This window comes from Colletotrichum gloeosporioides (genome assembly GCF_011800055.1).
Source record: "Colletotrichum gloeosporioides strain Lc1 chromosome Unknown consensus_56, whole genome shotgun sequence".
NCBI classification, from domain to species: domain Eukaryota; kingdom Fungi; phylum Ascomycota; class Sordariomycetes; order Glomerellales; family Glomerellaceae; genus Colletotrichum; species Colletotrichum gloeosporioides.
This window is the reverse complement of record NW_025544701.1, coordinates 343,773-364,344: the sequence shown is the minus strand read 5'-3', so window position 1 is coordinate 364,344 and position 20,572 is coordinate 343,773. Positions and strand designations below refer to the sequence as shown.

The 20,572-nt window shown below is 54.2% G+C and overlaps 5 protein-coding genes across 5 annotated transcripts; 1 reads left to right on the top strand and 4 right to left on the bottom strand.

Moving 5' to 3' along the window:
* Positions 1–306: 306 nt before the first annotated feature.
* Positions 307–2,150, bottom strand: GCG54_00011843 (High-affinity glucose transporter; the record flags this gene model as incomplete). Its single annotated transcript, XM_045411735.1, has 4 exons — positions 307–577; positions 630–1,370; positions 1,469–1,661; positions 1,721–2,150. Coding segments are annotated over 4 exons (1,635 nt in total), but the record flags the coding sequence as incomplete, so codon positions are not given.
* A 4,180-nt stretch (positions 2,151–6,330) lies between these two features.
* On the bottom strand, positions 6,331–9,271 carry GCG54_00011842 (Dynamin-related protein 4C; the record flags this gene model as incomplete). Its single annotated transcript, XM_045411734.1, has 3 exons — positions 6,331–7,744; positions 7,801–9,046; positions 9,103–9,271. The coding sequence occupies 3 exons, from the start codon at positions 9,269–9,271 to the stop codon at positions 6,331–6,333; spliced, it is 2,829 nt and encodes a 942-aa protein (XP_045262332.1).
* A 1,509-nt stretch (positions 9,272–10,780) lies between these two features.
* GCG54_00011841 (putative mannose-1-phosphate guanyltransferase) lies at positions 10,781–12,351 on the top strand (the record flags this gene model as incomplete). Its single annotated transcript, XM_045411733.1, has 3 exons — positions 10,781–10,846; positions 11,034–12,272; positions 12,325–12,351. The coding sequence occupies 3 exons, from the start codon at positions 10,781–10,783 to the stop codon at positions 12,349–12,351; spliced, it is 1,332 nt and encodes a 443-aa protein (XP_045262331.1).
* Positions 12,352–12,626: 275 nt separating this feature from the next.
* Positions 12,627–14,156, bottom strand: GCG54_00011840 (uncharacterized protein; the record flags this gene model as incomplete). Its single annotated transcript, XM_045411732.1, has 1 exon — positions 12,627–14,156. The coding sequence occupies one exon, from the start codon at positions 14,154–14,156 to the stop codon at positions 12,627–12,629; it is 1,530 nt and encodes a 509-aa protein (XP_045262330.1).
* Positions 14,157–14,638: 482 nt separating this feature from the next.
* On the bottom strand, positions 14,639–16,009 carry GCG54_00011839 (uncharacterized protein; the record flags this gene model as incomplete). The annotated part of the gene is made up of 1 exon (XM_045411731.1): positions 14,639–16,009. One exon carries the CDS (start codon positions 16,007–16,009, stop codon positions 14,639–14,641), a length of 1,371 nt encoding a protein of 456 aa, XP_045262329.1.
* Between the last annotated feature and the right edge of the window lie 4,563 nt (positions 16,010–20,572).

Here is a 20,572-nt window from a genome sequence, read left to right as displayed (position 1 = left end):
GATTTCAGCTCAGAGGCGCGGGATGGGAAGAGTAACAGGTCAATTGATTGAACGGCTACCTGAAACGAGAGTAGGTGGTAAGACATGCGCTTCGCGGAACCTCGTCTACCTTAGCTGGAAGACGAAGCCTTCGTCGCGATGCCTCTGGTATCATGATCAACCCCCAACAGCCCGAGCCCCCGACCGGTGTCAGGCTCTCATTACATCCACTACCAGGCTAACGAATCCAAGCGGGATTACAAATTGACACAAGAAAAAAGTTTTTGTTTTTTTTAATTTTCTGAGTAGCTCGCAGCAGAAAATAGCTTAGGCAGCAGTCTTCCCGCTGTGTGCAGCGCGAAGGTTGATGTCCTCCTCGTGGTCGTTGGCATGGATCTCCTTCTCGACCTGGTGCATGTCGACATGCGCAACAGCCGCGTCGCCGTCGAAAATCTTGGAGATCTCCTCGAGAGTGGGGCCCTTGGTCTCGACGTAGAAGAAGTAGACAAAGACGAGCTCGCAGAAGTCCCACAGGGTGTAGAACAACATGAAGTTCCAGTGATTGGGGAGATCGTCCCACGCAATCTTGTTGGTTTGGCTGGGACGATGTTAGTGGGGAACGCATGACAGGCTTCAGGGATTTAACGTACTTGCCAATGGCCAGAATGGCCTGGACGGTAATGTTCATGATCATCATGCCCTTGGCGCGAAGGTGGAAGGGCAGAACCTCAAGGGCGTAGGCGATCAGTAGACCGGAGAAGCCAATGTCGTAGAAGATGCCAAAGACCCAGATGAAGACCAGCTGAGCATATCCGGAACCCTGGTTGCTGCCGCCAGAGTTCTCGTAGACGGCACCGGTGATGGTCCAGCAGACGAAGGAACCGACCATACCGCTGATGGCGACCAGGAACAGAGGACGACGGCCAAAGTAGTCGACAGTCAAGGCGGCACCGATGGAGCAGGAGAGATCGAGAATCGACTTGCCGGTGGAGATGGCGAGCTTCTGGTTCTGTTGCGTGATGCCGGCACCTTCGTAGATGGCGTCCATGTAGTTGGAGAAGAGAGCGTTGCCAGAGTACTGTGAGATGATACCCAGAGAGATGATGATAGCCAACCTCCATCGGTTGCCCTTGGTCTTGAAAAAGTCGACGTAGCTGGTCGTACGGTCGGCGTTTCTCTCCATCAAAATGGTCTCCTTCATCTCACGGAATTCGAACTGAACAGTCGCGTTGTTGTAGTCGCCACCGGCGTGGTGCTTCGCCAAGACAGCCAGGGCTTCCTCGGAGCGGTCCTTGTTGATGAGATAACGAGGCGACTCTGGAACGAACCAGATGCCGATGAGTTGGATAACGGATGGAACGATTTGGATGAAAGTGATCGATCTCCAGCACCTTTTTATTCACGTTGTTAGCATGTACACATCAATAAAGATGGGTGTGTGAAGTTGATCATGAATCGGGGGCTAGGTAATTATGAATCCATAACATACCAATCATTGTTGACGTATGAAGTTCCCCAGCCGATACTCGCGACGATCAGAGCGCCCAAGTTCCACAAGCAGTTGTAGATGGCAGTGACTGGACCACGATGTTGAGGGTGACAGATCTCTGTAAGCAGGAGGGGAGATGACATCTGAGCCAGTGAGTTGCCGAAACCGAGGATAAATCGACCGCCAATGTACACTGGAATCGTGAGTTAGTGTCATCTTCAGCTAAAATAGTGAGATTGCTTGTTTACTTACTTCCCCAGCCGTTGCAGAAAGCAGTGATGCAACCACCGATAACCATGAAGATACAGCCGCTGATGATGGCTACCTTACGTCCAAAGCCGTCGGCCACATAGGGGGTAATGAAGAAGGAGATGATGGAACCGATGTTGAACATATTGATGAGAATGCCGAGCTTGTTGTTGTCGGAGACGCCATCGCCGAAGTAGTCCTTCCACCGCTGCATCTGCTGGGATGTGTTGACGAGCATACCATCGTAACCGGTGGTGGCCGAGGCGACCATCAGGAAGATTGTCGAGAAGTAGAGCTTGCGAAGGTGAGGCTCCTTCAGCCAGTAGACCTTTTCGAACCGCGGAGCCTCAGCTCGCGCGATCTCGACGTTATCAGCAACCTGCTGAGAGGCGACGACCTTCTTCACCATGATGGCGGTATTCCGGAATGCGTCCTAAAGGGCAGGAAAGAACTTGAAAGATGCTAGAGAGGGGTTGAAGTTGATTGGCCGACTCGCGGGTGAGGAAGGAGAGCAGAAGAAATCGTGAAGGAGGACAGGGTCACAAACTTATATCTTTCCCATCTCCAATACCCTACGCCCTGAGTACCCATGTGGGAGCGAGCAGCATTTTTTTTTCTTTTCATCCGCGTTGCTGACCCCGGAGCTGCCTTACTCACCCCATTGGGACATGTGCACCCCCATGAAGGGGAAGTCTGGGGGAGGGCGGGGATGACCAGAACAGGGGTTCGCGGCGGCCGGCACGAATTGGCGACATGCGGGTAAAAATGGGCAGAGTGATGGGACATTCTCTTCCCCAGGAGACACCGCGTTCGGAGTGATTCTAGTTCTCGTGCGTGGTGGGCGGGCGTGTTGCCCCTTCTCCGTCTAGCCCTTCGGGAAAGGCCATGCAAATGGCAGATCTCTCATGAGATAGGTCCAGACATGCAGCCGGCGGATTGGTGGGTGCGGCACAGAAGCATACCCTCCAGGTCCGGAACGGACGCCGACAAGGATTTGGCTCCCCTGCATCCTTGATTCGTGGGTTGAGCCTTTTCAGGTTGGAAGAAAAGCGCCCAATGTACCATCTATGAGGCACGGAAGCTGGTAGCTTGCATCCCAGCATGCGGAATGGTCATTTGAGAAGTTTCGTCTCCGCTCCATTTCTGTGGAAATGCGACCTTCTCGCACCGACTTCAACGGCGCCCTGGGACTATCTTGTGGCCGGTGCCGTGGGTTGGAGAATATTGTCAGCTTGTGCTTTGGCATAGGCAGATTCCTGATCCAAACCAGGGCACCTTAGATCTGTGTTCTCCAAGGACATGTTCGAATGCGGCCCTCACGAAGAGCCTGAGTTGTTGTTGGTGCCGCATCTCCGGTCCGCCGGCTCATCCTTCGAGGCTAGGCAACAACTCCGTCGCGCTATCCAACTATGTCTTTGTAAATCGAAAATAGAAGTCTGCTATGCTTCTTGCCCTGCACGTCGCCCGGCAGACTGGTAGTGACACCGCTGCAGTGTAGCGTCGCGCGTTGTTAGGTCTAGCGCATCATCAGGTGGTGGCCAATGAGTATTTGGCCTTGATCAAACAGGTAGAACATCATGAGATCCGTTACTACTTAGTCATTTCTCAATCTTTGGCGAGTGCGACATTGGCCTAGACTAAGGCGAGAAGGCTGGGATAAACGCATGGCCATGCTGCAGGATGCCTAAAAACCTAACATGAGTAAGCTTCTACCAAGATATGTGCCGTTGGGGACCAAGCGAACTTGTGCATGAAAAGAATGAGGAGCTAGCGTACCAGATGATTGTTCAACAGCCCTGCCTGGCCTCTGGCGAAGTGCGGTTTAGGTGTCAAGCTGATCTGGGGAGCATGTGGCTTCACGAGTAGGTCCGTCCGGGAGAAAAGGCCGGGAAAAGGCAATGACATTTAACCATGTAAACTCCATTGGTTGGAACGTCATGGAGGGATCGATTGTTAGAAGCGAGAGTGTGTCGAGACGGCGCGGGATAGAGTTGGGGTCCTTTGGTTCGAAACGTGGAGCCTGGGGAAGAGCTCCAACAGACGGCTGCTGTGCTGCATTATGCTCGTTGGTGGACTTCGGTTACGAGAGACCAGCTGTGGCAGTCGATGAAGCGGGTGAAAATCGAGATGGTGGTGGGCTAAGCTTAATGACTGGATTCGCCTGGGTCCGGCCATGCGGGTAGGAGGCGCATGGCGCTTTAGCGAGACTGCTAGAAATCCGGACCCTTGACCGACCATTCACCTCGTTAACGGCTTTTCCCTCCAAGTCAGTTTCGATATGAGCAGCGACAAGGTCAGTTGTTGACGAAGCCTTCTCGAATTAGGCCATCGAGCAATATTCGGTACCGGACGTGAGTATGGTTGATGGTACGATCGATAGTTAGCACGAAGCTATGGATGAAAATGAGAGGACGAAGATGTGGTGCAACCTTCCAAGGCTTGCGGCGTGGTTGGTTTTCTAAGCGCCTTTCGATTCTGTGCGTTGAAGTCCGACTTGATTCAGCTCACTTGCGTTTTCCCTTTGCCGTCGATCCACCCCGAAATGGCTTCATGAATCATTGACCCATCTGGGTAACAGTTTACCGCGGATCTTTGCACCATATTTCCAATACTTTCCAGTAACAGTGCCGCCTCCTTGGTGCCACTCCACCGGACACCAAGTGCATTCCGACACGAGACAGAGGATGCCGTGACAAACTCCAGACCAGTGCCGTCCAGCCACGCGAAATCATCTGAGCCAAATTTGATATGAAACGACCGAGTCGGTCAATAAAGCGCCTCTCCGGAATACAGGCCCGACAATGCTCTCCCGTCTGACAGGTGCTCTAGCCCCGATATAGGCTAGCCTGGCCAGGGTCGTGATGTGCCTGAGACGCCTGAAAACCATCTCTTTGCTTCAGCTCCTCGTGAGATTCAGGCTGGAGCCCAAATCGACTTGTGTGTGGCATCTTTGACCAATGTTCTGCCGACCGGCTGGGTTGCGCCACCACGATAGCTCATGAGGAATCTCGAGAACTTCTCGTTTGTTGAATGTTTAAGCATGTATGTCTTCACGGTAAAGTTCGCGAAGACGGGAGAATGGTGGCCCGGACCAGCGCAAGGAAGCCGTCCTGATCTCCGTATCAGCCGTATGTTTATGGGCAGTTCATAACTGACCAACCGGGGAAGATCAAGTTCCTTCATGTTCTGCACACCAAGCTCGATAATCTGGCCCAACTGGGCGTTGCTCGCATATCCATCGTGATTGGCATTAATTGCTTGACACACACAAGCACTCCCCAGCGCTGGGCCAAGTCGGTGCGATCCCCATGGGGAAAATCTGGGGAATCCCGCGTCGACACATCGTTCCATCGAATCATCGCCAGTGCCGGCTTGCCACCCAAAGCGCGATAGCGTCTTGTGACCCCACCGAAAATGGCAGTGGACAGGGCATGACCTGACACTTCCAAATCTGCGGTAGAAGAAAACATGGACCCGTGGGACCCGTGGGCCCGCTGAATTGAGGTGGACGGAGGCCCCGGGGAGAAACGTCTTTTTGGACTGGCCGCGTTAGTGCAAACCGACGATTCCCTGGGAGAGATAGACTCATCCCGACATACATTCTTTTCGTTGCCTTCGATGAGCCCTGGATTCCAAATATCCGCTTCCCTTGGGATAATGGCGTGTAAGTGGCCAACTAGCCGATGGGGGCATCGTTGTTACGCCGGGCGACAGTAGCCATCCTTTCGGGCGGTCCCAGATCTGAGGGACTGGCGGGGAGCCGGGTAAAGTCGAGGTGTGGTACACCCCCAAAGCCTGATGGCCCCTTGAAATGTGCACGAAGAAAAGGGGCGGCGCGATATGGTGACAGTGCGGAGGACTTCATCCCAAGTTTCATTCGGGGGCTGAAGTTTGCATGATGTGTCGTGGTGATGATGGATCAAAGGATGCGGTGCATCAAAGGCGGCCAGACTGACACGAGACAAGCAGACACGACTGGGAGGAGCAGACCAAAGATCGATCAATGGCTGCCTCTTTGCCTTGGCGGCCTGCGCAAAAAGGTCCGACCTGATGTAAAAGAGGCTGTGGCACGGAAGGCACTACGGCGCGTCTTTCCTTGTCCCTCCTCAATCCCCATCGCCAAGAGCTCAGCAGGCGCTGGAGAAGTGCAAAACTGCCTGGCCCAAGACGACGCGACTGGCCCTCTTCTCCCTCTTCTAGCTTGTCTGTCGACTTGCTTCGTTGCAGCATGCCTCTCTTACTTACTCCTAGAAGGGTTAATCGTATGCCAGTCAGTCTTGACACAACAGTCGGTGTCGATTCCAGGCCATCTAGCTATCTACGTGCAATTTTTGGTATCTCGTTTACAATCGAAGGATTCGGTCCCTGCTGACCAGCGAACAAAGCAAAACTGTTCCGGTGATTCGAAACACCATACGCCAACTGGGCCTTCCAGCCTCCCAAATGTTATCCACAGCCGATTTCCAGTCATCCGTCCGTATACTCCGTCTGCCATATTCACACATGTATCCATCCGAATCTTTCCGTCTTCCTAAAAGCCCAATCCTGTTCAGAACGTTGATCCCAAGAAAAACGTGTTCTAACTTGATCAACAAGAATAAAAGACATTCCGTCTAAGCTCCGTCGACTTCCATGTCTTCGACGACAGACTCCTCGTACGACTCGTAAGGCGTATCTTGCGAAGCCGGGCCGGAGACAACTTCCAACTCATTGTTGGTGATGCTCTGCAGGGCCTTCTTGAACTTCTCGAGCTCGCCTCTCAGACGCTCTCTCTTTCTGGCGGTGGCGTCGTCTTCCTCCATTAGACGCGAGAAGACGGTTCCATCGTTGGGGCCTACAAGACCAAGTTGGCCCTCCAAGAAGAAGTCGAGCTGCTGGATGATCTTGGGCATCATGCGAGACGTAACCGAGAGAGAGACGGTGTCGGCGAAGCGAAGAGCAGAGAGTATGTAGTAACCGCGAACATAAGCTGCGACCTTCAGCTCCTTATCGAAGGTATCCGCGCCCATCTTCGCGAGCTCGCTGGCATGCTTCTTCTCCTCTTGGGCACGCTGGTCAGGCGTCATCTCATCCCAGTCGTGGAATTTGGTAGCCTCTCCAGAGAACGCCTGCCAGCGCATAACATGGCGATAGCGTGTAAGCACTCGGAGCTCGGAGCGCTCGTACTCCTCAAAGGCCTTCTTGTTGACTGTGAAAAGCTGGAATGTCTCCATGGCGTAGATGTCGTTGAGGAACTCCAGAGCTTCTGCGCGGCGTTCCTCGAGGAACTGGGCCATGAGGTTCTTGGACTCCTTGAAGATCAGGCGTCTCTTCAACGATCCGAAAGCTTGGTCCAGTGCGTAGTTAACGATGCTTTGCAGTCGGGTCATCGTCTCCTGTAGAAAGGTGGCCATGGGCTGGTTCCAAGCCTTAACGGCCTGCTTACACAAATCCTCATAAACTTCGTCGGGAACGATGCTAGGTCTTCCGGCTTTGGTCTTGGCTCTGATATCCTCGCTGATTTGGCGGAGAGTACGGAAGCCAGCACCACATCTAGCATACTGCTGGAACGCAGGGGCAAGCTGAGAAGGTGGGATGGGTCGTCGACGGGAAGGTGTCGACGGCGTAGAACCGCCGTCTTCAGTCTTGATAGCGGCGGAGAATGAACCACCGCCATTGACGCTGGGGCGAGGTCTCTTGGCGCTCGCATTGCCCTGTCCGTTGGCACCGCGCTTCCTGTTGCTAGATGTGACAGTGCTCGTCGAATCGTCCTCGTCGTCCGAGATCTCCAAGATAGGGACATCAGACTGATCTTTCAAGATGAACTTGGGCTTCATCTGCAAGACACAGTCCCGGAAAGCCTCAGATAGACCTCCGTAGTTAGAAGAGAATTCTCTGCCGCGAAGAGTCTCCTTGACAATGCTCGAAAAGTTCATCAAACTCTTACGGACCTCTAGCTCGACGTTGCTAGGCAGTTCGGGAAGTGTGCTGAGCTGCGCTTCGATCTCGCGCACGCGGGTCACAACCTTCTGCTTGATCGATGGCAGGCTGTGTCATGTTATTAGCATCAAAGCTTAGGCAGGGCGAAGAGATGTGCTACTCACTTCTTGGCAAACTCCTTGCCCAACTTCTCAGAGAGGGCTGTTTTGAGTTTCTCCACACCACATCTGTCACGGAAGGAGTGGAACTCCTCTGGCCAACGTGCACTAGAGTTGTCATGAAAGTAAGCTTCTTCCCACAGCTGCTGCTCCTCAAGCTTGCGGTCAGACGGTCGGGAAGTGATGAAGAATTCGTGACCGATTCTGTGGCGCTCTCCGCTCAACATAGAAAGCCATTGGGCATAGTTACCCTCGGGAAGGAGGTCTGCCTTGGTCATCACGCCGATGGTACGCTGCTGGGCCCTGAGATCGCGGATGATTGAGAGCGTAGACGAGGTCTCAGGATCAACGTTCATGGGGACAGCCCAGATGATGAGGGCGCCTTCATGGGAGATGTACTCGCGAGCCAAGTTCTCCACGACAGAGACGAGGTACTCATCCTCCTCCCGGGCTGAGTTGCGGAAAATGCCCGGCATGTCGTAGAAAGAGAGGTCGGGCAGGTCGGGACCCTTGATCTCGAGGGCTACCGTGTTGGGGCTGAACTTGGCAGCCGTTCTCTCCGCCTCCTCGTCCAGCAGACTTTGCTTGGTGATTGCGCCGGTGCCGGGAATGTAGAGTTCGTGATTCTGATCATGGTTGAGGATGGCGATCTGGGCCCATCGGAGGACTGTGTCAATGTCGGATTGATCATAGATGGTCATGAACTCCTTGACAACGCGAGGCTGCTTAACCCAGGGCGGAAAAGGGTTCTGCGGGGTGACGTCGGCCTTGGTGATCTCGTAATCGCCAGGAGGGCAAAAGGCGTAGTCCTGCTGGAGAGATACACGACAAGACCACTCGGGACCGCCGCGATCCCTGGCCATGCTTCGAGAAACACGAATGTGGATAGGGCAGCGAGTGCAGACCCCATCACTGCGCGGAAGGTTGAGACCAGCGAGACCGGACATTAAGCTGCTCTTGCCAGCGGACTGGTCGCCAACTAAGACGAGTTGGGGAAGAGCGACATCGTGAGAAACACCAATCTGCTGGAGTTCGCCAAGAGTATCATTGAAGACCTTGAGCTTTGCGCCAATGTCGCGGAAGGAGCCATCGAAGAACGAGGAGTCCATCTGGGTGCCGCCCAAAGGGCTTGCCATCTCGCGATTCCTCACTTGCATCAGGACGGGTTCACTATCGTCAACAGTGGGGTTCGTCATGGCAGTGCGGACGGACCGGGTCGCCAGGCTCATAGGCGGTTTATTGGAGGGGGGAGCTGTGAAATGTCAGTATCTGGAAATAACGAAAGACGTTGTGAGGTGGATGACTTACGAGCGTTGGATCTGGGGAACAGCTGGGACGCATCCGCCGCTGAGGAGTAGGTGCTCGGAGGAGCCTGGCTTCTCTGCTGCTGAACGGGAGATCCGTTCAAAGTGGCAGTCGGCGACACCGGTGCATGGAATCCCGGCTCTGCCTTGATACCTCTCTTAGACTTCGTCATGTTGGATGAAGTTCAAGTGAGATATGTATGCCGAGAAGTGTTGGTGGTGGTGAAGGTGGGTATGAGAAGAAATTAGGAGAAGGTGCGATTGAGAGGTGGGAGATTTTTAAAGAGTGAAGAGAAGGTGGGAGAACGTGTAGGTCTAAACAGGCAACGACGAAAAAGAAGAGAGAAGGGACGTGAGGCAAGGCAGACGGTCAGTCGGTAGTTGCAACCTGAAGCTCAAGAAGCTGGAGGAAGGAGCTTGGGAAGCAGAGCTTTAAGAGCTCTTTCCTCGTCTGCGTCGGCCAGAGCAACGTGAGGTCCCACGCTCCAGTGATGCTCACTAAAGTGCTTGTGAGCGTTAGGCGTGACTTTGGAGGTGGTGTTGCTCAGTCGGCACTTTCTCATCAGAAACGGTCGAAAACAAATAAAAACTCCTCAAGCATTATCTCAAGATCTATTTAGTCGGTTGACAGAGTTTTAGACATATCTACGGCAAGAACGCTGGTCATATGTGGTGATGCGCATTGTAGTCTCTTGTACTCGGTAGCAGGAAATATTGCGGGCTGGAGTAGACGAGGTGCATCGTTGGAGTTTTATCGAGCAGGGGTTTAAAGGAGCTCAGGGATGGCTCGAGTGGCCAGCAGTGGAGCTTGGCCGTGACGATCCCCTGGAGAGACGCGATTTGGTACCTGGCAGAGCTCCCCAAAGCGCACCGCAATCTGCCAAATTTTGCGGGCGAGATGTGAGGCCTCACCTGGTCAACGAGGTCACTCCGGTTGCTTTCCAGGCACCTCCTGTCGCGTCTACCACTGGCAAACACGCTCGGACGCGCTCTAGTCTCTACGCGTAAAGTGTCCGGATCTCCAAAATTCTCGATGAGGTTGGAGGAGGTTGCCTGACTTACACCAGACTTGCTGCCTCTGCAAAGAATGACACAACCGAATTCGATCAAATGCTCCAAGTTATGCTGCTGGGGAGTTATGCATCTGAATAAATATCTACCTATCTGATCTAGTCTTCCTGATGATTCCAAGAAGGAGAATCAAAGAGAACAGATATGCCATTGATAACAGCTGCAGCTCAAGACCTCAAAAAAGAAAAGGAAAAGGCATGGCGAATCTCAAGGGACACGAATGAGATGCTGAGCTCATCACATGTGGTCCCTGCTCCTGTGCAACTTGTGCAGCTGCTGAGGCTTGCGCAGTGAGCAGTTCCCTCTTATCGCCAGCTTATCGCCTTTGTCCAGACAGTAAGGGACTTTGCCGCCACAACCCGGCCTTGCACGAGCCACCCGGACCCCTGCCAGACATGCATCGCCTGTAAATTATTCTTAGTCCAGACCACCAGACCAACCAGCCAGCAGTGCGGTGCAGCTCAGGTGGACGTCAAGGTCGACTTCTCAGGGGGGCTGTTCGAAATCAATCCCACGAAGCGGTGACGTTGCAAATTGGCGATTCTGCTCTCTACTTCCCACCCTCCGACCTACCATCACCACCCTCAAACCTCCTTCGTCCAGTCGCAATCATGTCGCTGCAGGTCCCCTACCGAGGAAAGGCGTCCCAAGAGGGCGCAACCAAGGCCGTCATCCTGGTATGAGCAACCCTTTTTCGCATTCATCCTCTGAATCTGCGGCGCAACCATCTCCAACTCCCCCGCCTCGGTCCAGGGTCGCTCCCCTCCCCTCCTCCCCTCGTGTTCCCATGCCCAAACCACAACAACAATAGCTTTTCTGCAAACGGAACAATCGCAGGCTAATCATGACTCTTCAAAACTCCAGGTCGGCGGTCCTTCCAGAGGAACTCGATTCCGCCCCCTCTCCCTCGACGTCCCCAAGCCCCTCTTCGAAGTCGCCGGCCACCCCATCATCTGGCACTGCCTGACGGCCATCGAGCGCGTTCCCGGCAAGGAGATCACCGAGGTCCTCATTATCGGCTACTATGAGGAGTCTGTCTTCCGCGACTTCATCAAGGACGCCACCAACGAATTCCCCAACCTCTCCATCAAGTACCTGCGCGAGTACGAGGCCTTGGGCACTGCTGGCGGTCTCTACCACTTCCGCGATGCCATCCTCAAGGGCCGCCCCGAGCGCCTCTTCGTCCTGAACGCCGACGTCTGCTGCTCCTTCCCTCTCCATGAGATGCTGCAGCTCTTCCACGACAAGAGCGCCGAGGCCATCATTCTCGGCACCCGCGTCTCCAATGATGCCGCCACCAACTTCGGTTGCATCGTCAGCGACGCCCACACCCGCCGCGTCCTCCACTACGTCGAGAAGCCCGAGTCGCAAATCAGCAACCTGATCAACTGCGGTGTCTACCTCTTCTCCACCGACGCCATCTTCCCCTCCATCAAGACCGCCATCAAGCGCCGCACCGACCGTCCCTCCCGCCTCGTCTCCTACCCGAGCTCCGAGAACCTCGAGAACAGCTTCATCCTCAACGACGACGATGAGGAGCGCAAGAACGAGGTCATCCGCCTCGAGCAGGACATCCTCGGTGACCTCGCCGACACCAAGCACTTCTTCGTATACGAGACCAAGGACTTCTGGCGCCAGATCAAGACCGCCGGCTCCGCCGTCCCGGCCAACGCCCTGTACCTGCAGAAGGCCTGGCAGAGCGGCTCCAAGGAGCTTGCCGAGCCGAGCGCCAACATCATCGCTCCTGTCTTCATCCACCCCACTGCCCACGTCGACCCCACCGCCAAGCTGGGTCCCAACGTCTCCATCGGCCCACGTGTTCACGTCGGCCCGGGTGCTCGCATCAAGGAGTCCATCGTCCTCGAGGACTCGGAGATCAAGCACGACGCTTGCGTTCTGTACTCGATCATCGGCTGGGGCAGCCGCGTCGGCGCCTGGGCTCGTGTCGAGGGTACCCCCACGCCCGTCGGCAGCCACACGACGAGTATCATCAAGAACGGCGTCAAGGTCCAGAGTATCACCATCCTCGGCAAGGACTGCGGTGTCGGCGATGAGGTGCGGGTGCAGAACTGTGTCTGCCTGCCGTTCAAGGAGTTGAAGAGGGTGAGTCTGCTGTTTTCCCCTTCAGTCGCGCAACGAATGCTAACAACGATAGGATGTTGCAAACGAGGTCATCATGTAAACCGGAGTTTCGGGGATGCGTTGGATGCGTTGGGGGGGGGATGGGACGACGTAATGATGAAGATATTTGCATCGGGGTCGGATAGAGCTCCCATCATTCTTCATAGATGCATGCGTCTTTGGTCACAAAAAGCAATCGAATTCAGCCATTTCAGATTCACCACCGTGCTTTTCTCGAATATGTTCTCGCCGATATTTTCTTTCTAGGATGAATGTGTCGGCGAAATCGTCGTTCACCATAAAAAAAGGCCCGAGTACATGAAGATCTAAATACCTTCAAGCAGTTTCATACATATCGAGTATGTTCCAGTCTCTAGCCAAGGCTGACTCACGCAGCCGGAGACGCGTACGAAATCGACTCAACGTCGCGACGACATCTTGACTCAGAACCGTCGTATCGTCCTTCATTTCTTTCCCATGCCGGTCCCGTACCATTGCCCTCCAAACCTCCAGAGCATCCAGACCAATAGTGAAGCCGTCTATGGTCGTCTCCAGCTGCAGTGCCGTGTGCACATCGCACACCTCGTAGCGTAGCAAAGTCCCGATCGTCTCTCGCGCGTCCCAAAGCTCCATAAGCCTCAGCTGCGGCATCTGGGCAGCCGCTCCCCCAGCTGCGAGGAACAACTCGTTTCCCAGCTCGGGTTCGAGCACCCGCGCGGTTCTCAAGTTGATCGTCGTGAGAAACGGCCACGTGCGATGGTTGTACCTGCCCAGAGAGGTGGCGCCGAAGCCGCGGAGGAATTCTAACGCGTCGACGGGCGAAGATGCGCTGAAGGACTGCAGTTGTTTGCAGGCTGCGACGGCGTCGAGGGCTAGGCTGAAGTCTCTGTGGCACTGTGCCAGTATCATATCGCGGATGGGCGGTGTTTCTGGGGACTCCTTTAACCGATGGACGGCATCCCAAGCGGAGGTAAGACGCGGATCATCGCCGGCCACAACGCCGTCGTTTAGGCATTCCACTCGTGCTTCCTGCAGTGAAATGCTGCTCACCGTCTTTGGCAGGCGTCGGAGCAGGTGTCGAGTCGCCCGGTTGCGCTGCCCTATGTCCTTTATCGTCATACCGCGCCAAGGCTCGTAAACGACCTCTCGCAGTCTTGGGAGACAACTGAAGACGGTAGCTATCGCCTCTGCAGAAAGACTCCGACGCGAGTCACGGCTGACTGCGAAATTTGTGACAACAGGTACTTGAAGTTGGTCGAACCGCAAATCGGCACCGCGACTTCTCGGGTAGATGTTCGTGTCGGTGTCAAGAAGTTTCCCAAGAATCCGTTGCTTGGCTAAATGGAGGCCTGGATCGTGGTAGTAGCCTACGTGAACGGCGAAAGAAACCCTACAGTTATGTCGCTGTCGTCCAATCGTAATGTCGTCCAGGATGTGCGCCGTATCGCTGGCTGAGGCGGCACTGATCTCAAGCGTGAGCCCTCCGCCTCTGGGCTGCCACTCGGCGAGTTTGTTTAGGAGCACGAGAAGTCGCCCAGTGAAGGCTGCGTTGTTGGCTCTAATATTACGATCGTCCTCCGGGCTGTCGCAATCTTTGCAGGTGTAGACCTGGAGGGGCACATGCAGTCTGATGCGCTTGACCTTCTCGCGGAGGTGATCGGTGACGTAGTCGGAGAACGTGTGGATATCTGTGTAAGACCGGAGCACCAGGCTTGAGAAGTTGCGATCCTCGAAGAAATGGCGCCAGTCCCAGCAGACGCTGGGCCACGCCCTGCGTTTGGTCTTGTCTGCTGCTGTGTTAGCCAACAGATCCAAAATCCTGAAGCGGATCTCCGTGGGCAGATCGAACCAGTTGTATGGACCCATGGTTGTTGTGAGTTTGGTTGAAGGGCTGGCTGAGCGAATGTGAGGGTGTCGAAAAGGGGTTTCTCAGACGGGTGCAAGAGTGGAAGATGCACGGCAATATGATTAAGTAGCAGACTTTATACTTATTTTTCCCCACCCTGAGTGGCGAGCATCCATAACGGTAGACTGAGTCGGAGAGCTCCAAAGGTGCGCATTTTCGCCAACAACAGCCGCGATCACAGGACCTCCCAAACTCAATTGCATGTATTACTGTCACATTTCCCCCAAAGCCACGCGGGCTGACACATATGCTCACTTGGTTTGATAGGCATGTACAGCAGTCTTTGTGAATTCCTAGCTGGGACGATTGGCACTTCTATCGTGGTATTGTGTGCTCCATCCTTCGTCTCTCGTCGTCATATCTGTCGTCTCTCCTTTTCGCCATCTCAAGTCTGCCGTATCCCCCATCCATCCTTTCTCTTCAGTATGTCTCTGTCCCATCATTACATTTCAATCAACTCGAAGCCAGCCTGGACCCAGGTGGCATCATCGACGGCCAAGGGATCCTGACCAGGACCACCAGCGACGACGAGCTGACGAACCCATTCGCTGGCGAGCTCGACGCTGTCGGCATCGTTGTGGATAGCCATGGTTCCTCCGTACCAAACATGGACCAACCGTCCACCCACAGTGTGGACGGCGTTCTGCACCTTCTCCTGGATGGTCTGTCGGAAGCGAAAGATGGCCATCTGGTTGGCCTTGACGAGCTGGTCGTTCTTGATGTGGATGTAACGGCGAATGGGGTCGAAGAGCACGAGCTCGAAGTTATTGCCGCCGAGTTTGTGGATAGCAAGTCCGAAGCCTATGCGAGGACAAATACCAGACCAGAGCTGTTGCTGAGTCTGACCAGCGGAGCCTCCAGGAAGCGATTCGATGGAGGGAACGGAGCCCCAGGGGGGGCCGAACCAAGGGGTCAGCAGGGCGACAGAGATAGACTTGCCGGATGCGAAGTCGTCCATAGCTCTCTTCACATAGGCGTCGACGGTGAAGCAGTACATGGACTCGTCACCGGTAGCCTTAGCCCAAAGACGACGGTCATTGAAGTCTTGGAATTGAGCGACGGGGTTGAGAGCAAGCCGCCAGACGCTAGTGGGCTGAAAGTTTCTGAGCGCAAGAGCACAGAGGAAGCCTCTGACTTCGAGGGGGAGGGTGTACTTGGTAGGGAGGGGAGGCAACTGGCCGGGAGTCTGGGTGGTTCTGCCGTAGAGAAGACAGCGCAAGTCCTTGGACGAGATAACTCCAATGTCCTGAGGCAGAAAGTGGGCGGGAGGCCAAACAGAGGCATTGGCATTGGCACCGGTGATGCTGGTACCTTGAAGCTGAGCCGTGAGAGCACCAAGATCGTTGGGGCGGGTCGCGAGCGAGATGGTCTGTGGAGCGGGAATACCAGCAAAGGTATCCTGGATTTGAATCCAGACGTCAACGGCGTGGTTGAGGTCGGTGTCTTTAGGCATGCCTGTGTATCGGCGGCGGGCAGCAGTGTAAGTCCGCTCAAGAACTCGGATGAGATCGCCGTTCAAGTCGCCCTTGGTAGTGATCTTCGAGGCAATTGTAGAGTAGAAGGCCTCGTGGCCGCGAAGGGCGCCGTAGAGATCAACATGGTCGAAGAGGCAATGGAATATCTGAAGCAGGGCGGTGTACATCTCCTGGCGTAAGTCGTCGAATTGGTCTTCTTTGGCAGTCTGCCAGTCGCCGGGGACAATAGCGTCCATGATCTGACGGGCGGCATCGCGATCGGGAATGATGGCACCAGAAGGGAAGTAGAAGCCCTTCTGAGCACCCAGGACTCTCTTGGCGACACTGTGCTTCGCCATCTTTTGAACTTCGTATGGGTCTCGTAGCGCGGTGGTCTTCTCGAAGGGTGGTGGTCTTCTCGAGGGATGGTGGATGTCGGGTTGGAGTTGCGATGGAAAAAGATCGTAAGTAATCAGGTTTCGCCTCAGATCGGTAGATATTTGTTGTCAAAGAGAAGGCATTTGTAGATTGGCCAGGTGAGAAAGGTGAGGTGAGAGTGGAGTGGCAGTGAGTTAGAGGCAGGTGAGCCACCCAGTGAGTTGAGCCCCAGAAGAGAAAGAACGGCTGTCCTGCAGTTGCCGTGTGAGAAGTTTTGACCTTCACCGAAGTGAATGAGCGGATAAACCTGGCATGAAAACAAGCAAGGTACGATTAAAATCTTTACTTACGGCACAGATACCGCATCATCTTCACCTTCTCGCAGACTTGATCACCAGGCAGTTTGTTCATTTTGCAAAGGTCACCAGCTAAATGAAATGTCCTAGACGAGAAGTAATAGAACACTTGAGATTAAATCATTTAGGACTTTGAACTTCGAAGTCCCGATTATCAACACTTTGTACGTAGGTAGTAGCTACAGACGATCTACCAAGCCTTAGTAGATCGTTGAAGATGTTCACACGACCTTCTTCCCTTCCGGAGATCATAGTCCGCGGGCTGAGGTAGTGATCAACGTTATTGGACGAATAGATAGTGAGATCAAAAATGGGAAAAAAACAAAAAAGAATGGCCGATATGGGGATCGAAGGATAGGGACGCTGACTCACCGCGGAACGTCGACGCCAGCTAGTCATCGTACAACCACCCCTCGACCACCCAGCCGAATTGTTAGAAAGGAGGGGAGCTGAGCTTCCTATACAGGCAGCCTGGCCTGGAGGACATGCAGCCCCGGAGAACCTTTCGCCGTACGCGCGGCGAGCTCACTCTAGGCAACTTTGCTAGCATTGCCCAACCCAAGTCTTACACGCCAAGGTCTGGCCCTACCCAGCTATTCACCTGGAGCTTCAACTACCTAAACGCTCTGATCTATCGTGAGCTGCAGGTGAGCCGACGTCTCACTTTTAGAAAAGCCCTGAACGATCTATAACGGCAATAGAACAGCAACAGATGGCGGCCTTTCTACGTGAGGCTGGCAACTAACGTATTGATACATAGGCTGAAATTTCCTGCATATCAGGCGATGCTGCTTGTATAGACTTCATGACTCAAAGTTCATTCCCCATGCCGAAGCTAGGGGGCAGAGAAAGTTGCGTGCAACTTCACAGTGTTCACTTTTCATCTTGTGTCGACAAAGGAACGGAGCCTTCGTTGGCCAGATGACACCGGGTCGCAAGGGCGGGCCGGGTCGTTTCCTAACCTCAGGTACTTACAGCCGAGAAGCCTCTTGGTTATTCCTAATGTTATCTAATGACTGCCTTTGGATACGATGAGCAGAAGAAACGGAGTCGGCCCAGTTGTCTGGGCGAATGACCTCACTTATTATGGCCAAGCATGAGTCCTGGCTCAAAGGAATGGAAGAACCCCGACGTGACTTCCCCTTAAAATGAACGCTTACCTGAACATAATGTCACAGAGGAAGTATTTTCGCTGCGCTTTAGACCTGGCAGGCAATCACCTAGCTGCTCCTTCCAAGATAGTCCACTTGCAAGTCAAAAATCACTAACACCTCACGCTGGTATGCGACGCCTCACTTAAGTTAGACCATAACACGTTATAAGCTTCTCTCCAATAGGAGCAGGGAGTGAGAGGGAGAATAGGGCGGATGGCTCTCCCGCAGTTTACGTTATGTCTACATCAAGCTTCACCGGGATCCAAAAGCAATGCTTTACGTTATGAAGGAAGCTAGAGAGGAACATATTCAACATTTACAAAAGATTAAACTGCTGACAATTTCAAGGTGGCTGCTGGGATCAGAGACTTGAACAAGGTCCAGCGAATAACAGCAGACGGAGGAAAAATAAAACCATCTGACTTTTGAGATCAGAAAAAAAAGAAAAAAAGCGAGGTCCAACAGTGGCGCTATCGAGGATCGAACGATGCGTACGCTGACTCACCACAGAACGTCAATGCCAGCTAGTCATCGCACAACCACCCCTCGACCATCTGGCCGGTGCTTGTTGGTGACAGATTCAGAGGCAAATGTTGCTCATAAGGGTACCGCAGCTTCACCTTCTGTGGTGGGGCCTAAGGCAGCAACCATCTTTGACAATAGTTGCCTGCTTGGCAGCCTTATCGTCGCAATCTTGCCCGCTGATGAGGCTCCAGTAGCGCTTAGCAACCATCGTCAGGGAGGGAGCTTTGCGGCGCCCACTCATTCGCATGCGACAAGACGCAAGATTGCCTAACCATGGCTCGTGAGGCCGCAGCTCTCAGTGCCCACCGAGCGAAGGTATCTTGTCGGATGGGTGACCGTGCCTCTCACATCATTTTCGCCGCGTTGTAAGCACCTTCAGACACGCGTGAGCATCTGATAACTTCGACGATTGGTAAACTTACTGGTCTTTTCCACGCATAACAACCAGGCTCACAACTACACGTCCTCGGCTTCGAGGCGTACTTACCAATGCAGAAACTAAAGGGGTGGAAACTTACGGAAAACAAGTAGTATAAAACATGATAATCTACAACAATATTGATCCAGAACAGTTCAGTGCTAGAACAATACCCTGTGACGAACAAAGCGCCAGGCTTTCAGTCACCCGCAATGTGCCAAACTGAGACTCGACCGTTCCTCAACACGGTCTTTGGCAGAAGCGAGGCTACGTTTGCTGCCTGAAGATGAGATGCTGTGTGATCAAGGGATGAATGGTCGTTGGAAGTTGGAGCGAAGACGGATGTCTCCATGCCAAGGCATCCACTCAGAGTGGGCCGTCTGCAGCGCCGCAGGAGCTCCTCGGCAGATTGTCGGGTAAAATGTCCGTCCGGGAAAGAGGGGCCCGAGGAAGGCCTGGGCTACCTTAGACTGACGGGAAGTGCGCTCTTGCTCTGGTTGCATCATGCTGCTGAGCAAACTCCAAAGTCAAAATCAGCCGCCTCGCTGATGCATGCACGCAGCTCAATTCGACATAGCAATCAAGCAAACATGCATTACATACACGAAAATCCGATGTTGCCAAACTCTGCCGATGATCATGGCCGCCTTCACTGCATCCCTTGCACCCCTGCTCTGTGGTGACCTACCTGACGGATACCTACGGGCTAGGGAGAGCCCTGAGGGGAACGGCGCTTGCGATTGATGGATTGCCTTCTCTACCCGCAGATCCCTCATGCTGGAAGCCAGCCCAGCAGCACAAAGACACTTTGAGCATGGAGCGGAAGCCGACAGAAACGTTCGCAGCCACGCCGCAACCACACGTGGACGCTTCTATCCCGTCTAGCGCGGGTGTTGAAGTTGAGGACGGGAGCCAAAAGACGCGAGTGTCGCACGGAATTTCCCCCCATCTCGGCACCGCGGACCCAAATGAAGCAGTCATAACTCCGGCACAATTTACTCGCTGCAGGCACGGTGCACAAGACAATCAAGACCGCAAGCCACGATTCGGCAGCAGTAGCCGCCGTCAACATGTCAGTCCGTTAGTCCGCCGCCGTGTTGACTGGAGAGGAAATCGTCCCCGGATGACTGACTGGGAATACGGGAGCCGGCAGGTTCAGCTGAGCCGGTATATCGGATGCTCTATCATCAAAGGACATTGATCTGGATCACAACAATGACCGGTGGCATCGACTGTGTACATCGCCATTCTGACAAATTTCTCTCCACGCACATCACTCTCGGTCGCTCGCCCACGCATTCTCGCATCTCGTTTGTGTACGAGGCCGGCAGGCACACAACAACAGACAGTCAGCTAAACAGGGAAAATACAGCGCCGCCTGAAGAAAGAGGCTCGCAAACTTCTCCCCCCTGTCCCCTGCATATCCAAGTCTAACGGACGAAGCGGACTTGTCTCTACAAGGCAGCCTCCCGTTCGGCGGCGTCCCAATGGCAGGCTTCGAAAACAAACTAGAGCTGGCACTTGGCTGTTAGTTCTGGAATTCATCATTCCGGAGACGGCCTCCGGTCTCTCGAAAAGCACTGTTGGAGGGCGAGGAGGAATGTCACTGGCCTGATTTATGCGGCCCGAACAAGAGACTCTGACAAGCGCTCCCCACCTCGACTGACATCCACCCGCCGCTTCACGGGCCAGTGCCGCCAGGACAGAAAAGCACCTTGGATCGGCGGCAAGATGTCCAGAGTGCTCTCTCCCATTCTCTCTCTCGGAGTGGGCGGATCGACACAGGCTCAGACACTGGCGGGCGGTGCTAATGCAGGGCGCCTGGCCTTGGCGGCCTTAGCGAGCTGCTTGACGGGTACAGCATGCAATGGCCCCTGCTAAGCACTGCTTGGCTGCGGGTGTCGTGGACCCCAAAGACGCCCCGGCCCAGACCAAACCTCGTTTTTCCTTGGCTTGGGTTCTGCTGAGCTTCCTTTTTGGTCGATTCACATGGGCGGATAACTTCTCTCCAAACCCCCTCGAGCCGACGTCCACGCCTCCGATCCACCCTTTCCGACCGGGTGACAGCACGGTAGTGAGGGGACGAGCTGC